Source organism: Mus caroli, chromosome 13 (assembly GCF_900094665.2).
Source record: "Mus caroli chromosome 13, CAROLI_EIJ_v1.1, whole genome shotgun sequence".
Taxonomy (NCBI): Eukaryota; Metazoa; Chordata; class Mammalia; order Rodentia; family Muridae; genus Mus; species Mus caroli.
In genome coordinates this window covers 59,645,176-59,654,991 of record NC_034582.1, presented here as the reverse complement: position 1 = coordinate 59,654,991, position 9,816 = coordinate 59,645,176, and the positions used below count along the sequence as shown (strand labels likewise).

The window sequence follows — 9,816 nt, the reverse complement described above, 5'->3', positions numbered from 1 at the left end:
ACTGTCCCCTCCCTGGGTACTCAAACTGGAAGAACGGTTTGGAGTGTTTTCCTTCTGTAGCTCCGTAGCGTCCCTTGTGGCCACGCCTCCGAAGGATCGACCCAGCGTGGCCCCGCCTCCAGTCCCCTCCTCACCCTCGTGACCCCGCCTTTCCAGCATCAGCCCCGCCCCGCCCTCTTAGCCCCGCCCCCACGGTCGGTGGTTGACCTGAGCGGTCGCCCTCCTCCGCGATGGCCGCGCCGGTGACGCGGCAGGTCAGCGGCTGCGCAGGCCGGGTCCCGAGCCCGGCCGGCTCGGTCACAGAGCGCGGGCAGCCGCTAGCGGCCGCCGTAGCGGAGCTGCCCGTGCTGGACGCGTCTGGAAGACGGGTGACGTTCGGAGCGCTGTTCCAAGAGCGGCGAGCCGTAGTGGTGTTTGTGAGGGTGAGCTCGGGTAGGGCGGGAAGGGAAGTGCCTCTCGTTGGCCGCCCAGCTCCTGGGCCGCGGTGGGTGCTGCACCTCGCCTGGAACCGAGCGCCTGGACCTTCTGGAACCTGGCTGCTACCTTGTTGACGTGCTCTTCTGCATGGTTGCCTTTCAGCATTTCTTGTGTTACGTCTGTAAAGAATATGTCGAAGATCTGGCCAAAATCCCCAAGAGCGTCCTCCGAGTAAGTTTCCCGAGTGAGCAACAGCGGCCGATGCAGTGGGGTGAGCTGTGGGTGGGTGGCCCCTCCTTCATCCTCTGGGGCTACTGAGACCCACGGGGGTCTATTTCTGTCCTAATGCGCTCTTTTGCGCCCTCTTGGGATCGGACTACCATAATTTTACCTGGTAAAAATGCCTGTGTCAAAATGTTGCGTAAGAACGCAAAAAATCAAAACACAGGCAGCAACTGTGTTTACAACCGAAATAGTTATCCATTATAGAAAAAATGTAACGTATATTAAAAGTGCAGCTTTGCGTTTTTCTTCAGTCGCCAGATGAGCTTTGTAACTGAAGACACTGGGCATTTGTAAAACTAAGATCTATTTTTAGCACACATTTACAGGATGAGTGAGGAAAAAATTAAAAACTTCTGCCTGCCCTTCTATTCCTTTTATTTATAATACACTGAAGCATCTTTGCGTTGTAAACATTCTTAATATTGTTGGCATGAGTTACTCAGCATAAAGAGAAATGGGTCTCATTGTGATATTTTCATACATGCCTATTCTGTTCTTATATGTGGTCACCCCTTCTTGCTGCTTCCCTCCTCCTGAGCCACAATGGTCGTCTTTGTTTTCTTAATATTCCTTTACCCTCTCACTCCCTCATGCACCTAGACCTCATCCTCACAACACCCTTTCTACTTGCATACTCTACACAAATATGTGCATATAAATTTAAGCCTAGTTCTGCATGTGAGAGAAAACAATACTATATTTGTCTCTCTGTGGCTTGTTTGACTTGGCATAATGTCCATTTCCACTCATTTCCTGCAGTTCATAAACATTACCTCATTCTTCATGGCTGATTACATTTCCGAGTGTGTGTGTGTGTGTGTGTGTGTATGTGAGGGGGGGTTGTTGTTGTCGGGTTGTTGGTTTTGGTTTTTTTTTTGTACATGCATCTGCTGGCAGATACCCACACTGGTTCTGTATTGTGACTAATGCAGCAATAAACATGATGTGTGTGTGCTTACAAAGAACATATAAAGATTATTTTATTTATATGAGTACACTGTCGCTGTCTTCAGACACACCAGAAGAGGGCATCCTATCTCATTACAGATGGTTGTGAGCCACTATGTGGTTGCTGGGAACTGAACTCAGGACCTCTGGAATAGCAGTCAGTGTTCTTAACCATTGAGCCATCTCTCCAGCCCCCCACAAAGAACATTTAAAGTAGATGGGTTTTGGTGATTTTGGAGTAGCACATTACTAGTAACTGTGTCACTGTGCTGGACAGCACATTTCTAAAAGGATCCCTCTTGCTCATGTCTCCCTGAAATTGTACCCTTTGAGCACGTTTCAGTGTGTTCCACCCCCTTTCTCCCAGCCCGTGGTAGCCACTGTTTTGTTCTCTACTTCCATGAGTTATAATGTTTGACTCTGTATGTATTCTGTGTGGTTGTCTTTCTGTTCCTGGCTTATTTCACTCAGCAGAATGGCCTCCATGTTTTACAGATAACAAAAACAAACAAACCCCTCAGCCAGGCTTGCTGGCCCATGCCTTTAATGCCAGCACTCAGGAAGCAGAGAGAGACAGGAGTAGCTCTGCCAGATGAAGAGCAGCCTAACCTACAAATCAAATCTAGAACCGCCAGGGCTCTCTTACACAGAGAAACCCTGTTTCGGAAAAACCAGAACCAATTTCTTTTTTATGGTGGATGCTACTTCTTGGGGTACCACACTTTCCTTTATGCATTTGTCCACTGATGGACACCCGGGTTGCTTCCTCGCCTCAGCTGGTGTTGACGGTGCTACGGTGAGCATGGAAGTGTGGGGGTTTCTTTGGCGCGCTCATTTTAATTCTTTTGGCTGTGTCACCAACAGTAGCAGTTCTGAATCACGTGGCAGTCCTCTTTAAGTTTTGAAAGGACCCTTGTACTGCCCTTTTCGTTCCAGTTCATTCCAGTTCATTCTTACCAGCACCGTGTAAAGATCCTCTTTGTTCCATGTCCTCACAGATACTTACTTCTTTTTGATTAGTAGCATCTCTCCTAAGGTGAAGGAATATCTCATTTCTGTTTTCATGTCTCTAATGATAAGCGATGCTCAACAGTTTGTGTCGGGAGTGTACAAGTTTGCACATGCATGTGCATGAAGGCCAGAGGGTAAACCACAAGTGTTGTTCCTCAGGGTCAATTCGTGGTTTTTATGTAACATCTCTCGCTGGTCTGGAGCTTGCTGATATGAATGGGCTGACTGAACGGGGGACAACAGGATCCTGCTTCCACCTCTGTCTTGCTGGGGTTTTGCACACACATGCAGCTGCACTAGCCTTTTTGCATGGATTCTGGGGACAGAACTCAGATCCTCATCAAGCACTTTACCCCCGAACCAGCTCCCCAGCCCGAGAATGATTTCATACGGCTTCTGGCTTAGTTCTTCGTTGTTAGAGGTCAGATCCAGAACCCGAGAGTACTAGACAGGTCCTGATCCCTATCCCATTTTTGGTCCATTTTTTAAAAACTGGATTTTCTTCTTGCTGTATTTGAATTTGTAACATAGACTTCATTGGTCTCTTGACAAGTGCCTACTTTGCGTAGGTTTTCTTAGTCCAGTCAGTGGGTTGTGCCTTTTCTCTGTCGTTTCCTTTGCTATAAGGAATACACAACCTTCTTGGTGTGCTAACTTTCGCTACTGTGTTTCATTGACCTATATGTGCGTGTGTGGAGGTCAGGCAGCTTGCAGGAGTCAGTTCTCCCCACCATGTGATGGAGCTCAGGTCATCAAGCACAACAGCACCTTTACTCACGGAGCCAAACCACTGCTAGACAAGTGCTACTGAGCTTCCCTCTGCTTTCCCTTCTAATAGTTTTATGTTTGACTCTTAGGCCTTGAAATTCTTACACAGAGAAACAATCATCTGAATTACTCAAATGTCGGAGTATGCATTTCTTTCTACTCAGGCAATTTTGTTCTCTATGCTCCTCGAAGCCTATAGGTGGCATTAGAACAAAATGAAAGAATTGCTTTAGGGAAAGTTCTGGAATACACATAGTTTCTAATAATATGTACTTGTCCTTCTTCCTCCCAAAGGAAGCAGATGTCACCCTCATAGTGATTGGACAGTCATCATACCATCATATTGAGGTAACTATCTAGCACACTGAGGGGCCACCGTTTTAAATAGGTTTCAGATACAAAATTACATTTGTTGAGCCCTGAGTGTAGGCTCCTTGGCAGAAAGCTACATTGTCCTTACTTGTCTCTCATTTGTTCTCATGAGAAATTCCAATTATTTTGTTCTCTTTCTTTTAGCCTTTCTGCAAACTGACTGGATATTCTCATGAAATCTATGTTGATCCTGAGAGAGAAATTTACAAAAGATTGGGAATGAAAAGAGGTGAAGACATTTCCTCCTCTGGTAAGACATGTTTCACTTGTGATATGATTCTCTCAGATACACGTGGCTTCTCATACTAGGATTTGTACATGGCAAGGCTGTGTTCAATAGTCTTTTTGAAAAGATAGTTATCCAAGGGGCTGGTGAGTTGGCTTAATGGTCAAGGGCACATGCTGCTATTTCAGAGGACCTAGGTTCAGGTCCCAATACCCACACATTGGCTTACAACAACCTGTAACTCCAGTTCTGAGGGATCTGACACCCTCTCCTGGTGTCCAAGGGCTCCTGTACACATGAACACATATACACATACACACCTCTATATGATTTTTTTAGATAATAATAAATAACCCAAAGGCTTTTCTGAGATTCAGGCTTCGAACTGTGAGCTCCCTATAAAATAAATTATTTTTAAAATTTTACACATTTTCAATGTACAGTGGTGTAGAGTAAACACTTTCATTTGAGAATAAAGGAATGATAATGGGTGTCTTAGGGTTTCTTTTGTGGTGATAAAACACCATCAGCAAACATGACTTGGTGAGGAAGGGGTTTATTTCGTCTTATACTTACACATCTCAGTCCGTCAATGAAGCAAGTCGGGGCATGAACTCAAGGCAAGGACCTGGAGGCAGGAAGTGAAACAAGAGCCATAGAGGAACACTGCTGACTGGCTTGTCCCCATAGCTTGGTCAACCTGCTTTTTTGCACAGCCTAGGAACACTCACCCAGAATTAGTCCCACCCACAATGAGATGGACTTTCCCACACCAATCATCTATTAAGAAAATGCCCTACAGACTTGCCTACAGCCCAGTCTTACTGAAGGGATTTTCTCAGTCAAGATTCCTTCATCTCAGATATTTTTTGTGTCAGGTTGATAAAAACTAACCAGGACAGCAAGGAAAGACCAAATTACAGCAGGACTAATACCAAAAGCCAAACTCCATGTCCCTCACCTGGAACTCTTGGTGGAATCCTGTGCTCCAATAAGCCTAGACAGCCCCACCCATCCATTTCTGCTGTCTGCAGCACGTGTTGCCCTTCTGCTGAGCTGGTTCCACTCCATGTGGGAGGCTTTCTTTAGCAGATGTCCCACGGTCCTGGCGTCTGTAGTATCCTGGAATCCCCATTGCAACATCGTAAGCTTTACCTTCACAGCTCTATGTGATGGCCTCTCAAGCCACTTGCAGGAATGTGACACTGCTACACATTGCCTGGCCCCAGCAGCTCTGTGGGACATTGGTGCAAGCTGTCATGGCCCCATAACTTCTGCATTTCTCATATTTACAACCGCCACAGTCAGTGCTGCCCAGTTCTGCCAGTTCACATTGCAGGCTGACTCCCTTCTACAGTAGTGATGATGACCGGAGCCTCAGTGGTTGAACCGGGTCCCTAAGTAGTTCTTTTAGGGCAGAGAACCCCTCAGTAGTACTGTTGGCGTGGGCTCTTCTTCAGGTGGACTTATATTTCCTTAAGCCCAAGCCTCCAGTCTTGGGGTCCTGTCCTCCAAGCACCTCACCTCCTTAACAATCACATCGTCCTTCTCTGCACAGGACTTGTCTGTAGAATTTGCTCACATCCTCTTTCTTGCTATGTCATGTCTCTGCCCTCCCTCTCTGACTGCATGGCTGATGGGGAATAGTGAACTGTAACCATGCACAGCCTGTACAAACGTTACCTGTTGTGAGACGGCTTCTGCCAGACAACCTAGTCCATTACCTTTGAGTTCAACCTTGCTTTTTTTTTTCCTTTTTTCTTTTTTCCAGGAGGTGGGCATAGTGTAGCCAGATTCTTTGTCAGAGTGTGACACTAATGGTCAGTAGCCCTGTTCCCACTTAAGTCCTGTTCTCCTTTATGCCTCAGGAGCCAGGCTTCCACAGTTTGTGAGTTTCTCCTGCCTGGCATTCTGGTCTTCCCGGGTTGTTGTTGTTTTGTTTTGTTTTTTTCTTTATTTCATTTCAAATGCTATCCCCTTTCCTAGTTTCCTCTCTGAAAACCCCCCTCTCCCTGCTCCCCAACCCACCCACTCCCGCTTCCTGGCCCTGGCATTCCCCTACACTGGGGCATATGATCGTCACAAGACCAAGGGCCTCTCCTCCCACTGATGGCCGACTAGGCCATCCTCTGCTACATATGCAGCAGCTAGAGACACAAATCCCACCATATGTTTTCTTTGATTGGTGGTTTAGTCCCAGAGAGCTCTGGGGGTTCTGGTCTTCCTGTTAAGCTCCGATTCTTTAGGAAGTTCCTTATAACCCACAGCAAATAACGTGGGGGCGGGGAGGGGGGCATTGGATAAACAAGAGCAGCCAGGAGAAAAGTGTTCTCTTTAGTCCTGTTTTTTGTGAAAACAAAAACAATTTCCACAAAGACTTCTAGTATTCATTTTTATATTTAAGGGAAAGGTTCTAGAAGATATTACAGTATTCACCTCAAAGTTGAAGTAAGAAAATTGGCATTTTGAGAGGACCAGAGAGGCCTTGTATATGCTAGGCAAGCTGTCTGCCACCAGGTGGCACGCTAGCCAACCTTTGGTCAGGGCACCTTACTTCCATGATTAATATAAAAACATGGTGAGTTTACATGCTTTTGTGACTCAGTGCCAGTCACTGGTAGTAAACCCTGCTTCCCGATAACAGTTGAAGCAGAGAGCGAGGCGTCTCTTCCGGTGCTTCAATGATCCCTTGCAGCGCCCACTGTACTAGGAGTTAGAGTTCTATGTTATTCAACGTTGCATTGCCCACATTCCCTATTCTTGCTATAACTTCAGTGTGCTTCGTAGACCTTAACAAGCATTAGCAATATTTTTATTTATTTTGATGTTGGGTCTCACTATGTATGTAGCTCCAGTCTGGCCTTGAACTTGTGGTCCTGCCACATCTGCCTCCTGAGTGCTCACAGCACTAAGCCCAGCTGGGTTAACCTGTCTTTTGTAGACTGAAGTTGCTTTCCAAATACTAGATATGAGAACTCTATTGCAGAGCTTTCTGGGGGCCCGCTTGAGGTTTAATAATAAAGATGGGGAGACATCTGTATAGTACAAGGCAGTCTCTCAGCTAGCTTCTAACCTACCCCTACTTCCCTGCCATTGCATCCTGCTATGCATGTCTCTCTCTTTCTCTCTTCTTCCCTGATTTGTTCCTGACCATGCTTTTGTCTCCTGCCTCTGTCTTTCCGCCTGGTCTTCTGCCTGTCCTTCTGCCCAATTCTAGCCAGCCTCCAGCTCTTTATTTAACAATAGCTATTAGCATAGTGGGAGAGGTTCCACCACTCACTCATTCATACTGAGCCAAACAGCAGCAGGACTACAAAGAGTCCATATCTTAGTGTTGCTTTTGGCTAGTTAGAGGGCAACATGACCATCCATGACTTCTCCCTTGGCAGCTTGCTTTTTCCTCTTTGGGGGCAGGTGAGAAGGTGACAAACATTTAAATTATAGAAAGCAGGTGATGGTCCACAGAAGGGACAACACCTTTGACAACCCATGGCCACACCTACATAACCATGTGATACAGCTTGTATGGGTATAGATCATCCCAACAGAACTCACACTCCAGTCAGTAATTCTCAACAGTTCTTATCTGTGATGCCCATGGTGTAGGATGCTTCTTGAGGGACGGTGATAAAGGGCAGCCTCTGCCTTCCTGAGATTTCAGTGCAGCTTAGCAAACTGTGATGCAAGAGAAGCGGAAGGGACGAGTGCCTGTTAGGGGGATGTGGGAGAGAAGGGTCTAGAGGTAATTGACTTTGGAGATGAAGTCCTAGCTCACCATGAAAGTTACTGGTGGGATGAGGCTGGGAAAGAAAGGGGTGCTCTAGACAAAGAGGAATGTACAAAGGCTCTGGGAAATGCCACTGTCTTAAAGACAGGCAGGTACCTGCCTCTGTTGGAACTGGTGTGGGTCACTGGATAGGCTGGACTAGTTCACATTTAACTTGGAGTTTGACTTTATCCTCGGGGAATCCTCAGGTGTTTTGTGGCAGCTAAGTGAAGGAGTCACAGTGTTGTGGAGAAGGAATGAGACCTGGGCAAGCTGAAGCCAGTGATTGTGGCAAAGATGTTGTCAGCCAAGGGCGTCTCACTGAGATGGGGCTGGAAGGTGCTTGTGAAGCTGACTGCCATGGCCTTTTTATTGTTTTTTACGTGTACGAGCATTTTGCCTGTACTCTGCCTCCCTGGTGCTGGGATTAAAAGCACGCACCACGGCCACCCAGCAACATTTGATAAAGTAAATTTTAAGATTTATTTTTATTTTATATGTATGAATATTTTGCCTGTATGGGCCTGTGGGGCAATGGGAGAAGAACTGGTAAGGTAGTAGCAAAACTTCAGAACCCCAACTCTTAATTGAGAACGGCAGGAGTTCACTCGCTCCTGACTAGAGTCCTGTCCTGGAGCAGGTGACCACAGCACCTTACTAAGACGACCATGACAGCTGACCATGTAGCACAGAAACCCAGGGTTCTCCATGAGAACTAGATGGTACCTAGATGGACCCCAAGGGTTTAGCAAATAAGCTTCCCTTCCCAGGCATTCTTCCCACAAATTTAATCTTGGTTCACCCTGAGTAAATCTTAAGCATCTTATTTATTTATTTTGGTTTTTTCGAGACAGGGTTTCTCTGTGCAGCCCTGGCTGACCTGGAACTCACTTTGTAGACCAGGCTGGCCTTGAACTCAGAAATCCACCTCCCTCTGCCTCCCAAGTGCTGGAATTAAAGGAGTGCACCACCACGCCCGGCTCAATCTTAAGTATCTTTCCCCACCATGAATAAAGAGTTTGGACAAGCAAGGACTGTCTCTCTCATCACAGAGTGCCTAAGTATCCTGTAGAAGGCCTCTCCCCACTCCTGGCACTCACCCTGAGCTAAGCTGCCCCCCATCCCCAGCTTATCTGAGCCCTCCCTACTCTTCCCACCCCCTACACCCCCACCCCACCTCCACCCTGTTTTCAACTCTTAGAGGTTCCCAGTGGTGTCTGAGTACCCAGGAATTTGAGAACCACAGCCTCAGAGCTCCCCACCCCCCACTGTTTCTCACCCAGAGAAACATGAGCTGGGGCCCCTATCTTAGGCTATGTTTTACCTCCCCTAAGTGCCATGTTGGAACCACAGCAGTGAAGGGAAATCCAGAACCACATGTGCCATGTGCAGTGTCCATGAGGATGGGAAGAGGGAGTTGGATCCCTGGAGCTGGAGTTTTATACTGTTGTGACCTACTTGGGGTCCTGAGAATTAAGCTAGCTCCCCAGCTTCATATTTTTTTAAAGGTTTCTCCTTGTGAGGCGAGTGTGACTCTGAGAGTCATTCTTAGGATACTCACTTAAAAATTAAAACATTGGCTGCTCTTCTAAGGGACATGGTGTCTAGACTGTTGATAATCTGGTTCTGGGAACCTGATGGGTGCCTTGTGAGCACAGCATGCACGTGGCGCGCAGATGTATGTGCAGGCAAAATGCCCATACTAATAAAATAGAATTAAACATTTTAGAAGTTTGGGGCTGGAGATATGGCTCAGCAGCTGGAAATACTGTTTCCTATTCCAGAGGACCCAGGTTCAAGTCCCAGCACCCATATGGTAGATGTCTTAGTCAGGGTTTATATTCCTGCACAAACATCATGACCAAGAAGCAAGTTGGGGAGGAAAGGGTTTATTCAGCTTACACTTCCACATTGCTGTTCATCACCAAAGGAAGTCAGGACTGGAACTCAAACAGGTCAGGAAGCAGGAGCTGATGCAGAGGCTATGGAGGGATGTTCTTTACTGGCTTGCTTCCTCTGCCTT

At 46.8% G+C, this 9,816-nt stretch overlaps 1 protein-coding gene across 2 annotated transcripts in view; it reads left to right on the top strand.

Moving 5' to 3' along the window:
* The first annotated feature begins 200 nt into the window (after positions 1 to 200).
* Positions 201 to 9,816, top strand: part of Prxl2c (peroxiredoxin like 2C) — a 20,796-nt gene continuing 11,180 nt past the window's right edge. Inside the window, exons 1-4 of one of the 2 annotated variants that reach the window (XM_021180672.2) lie at positions 201 to 422; positions 580 to 648; positions 3,724 to 3,777; positions 3,946 to 4,051. In XM_021180672.2, coding sequence (XP_021036331.1) covers positions 231 to 422; positions 580 to 648; positions 3,724 to 3,777; positions 3,946 to 4,051 — 421 coding nt within the window. In that variant the 5' untranslated portion in view covers positions 201 to 230. The remainder of the gene's footprint in view (positions 423 to 579; positions 649 to 3,723; positions 3,778 to 3,945; positions 4,052 to 9,816) is intronic. The other variant, XM_029468611.1, reaches the window with a different exon arrangement.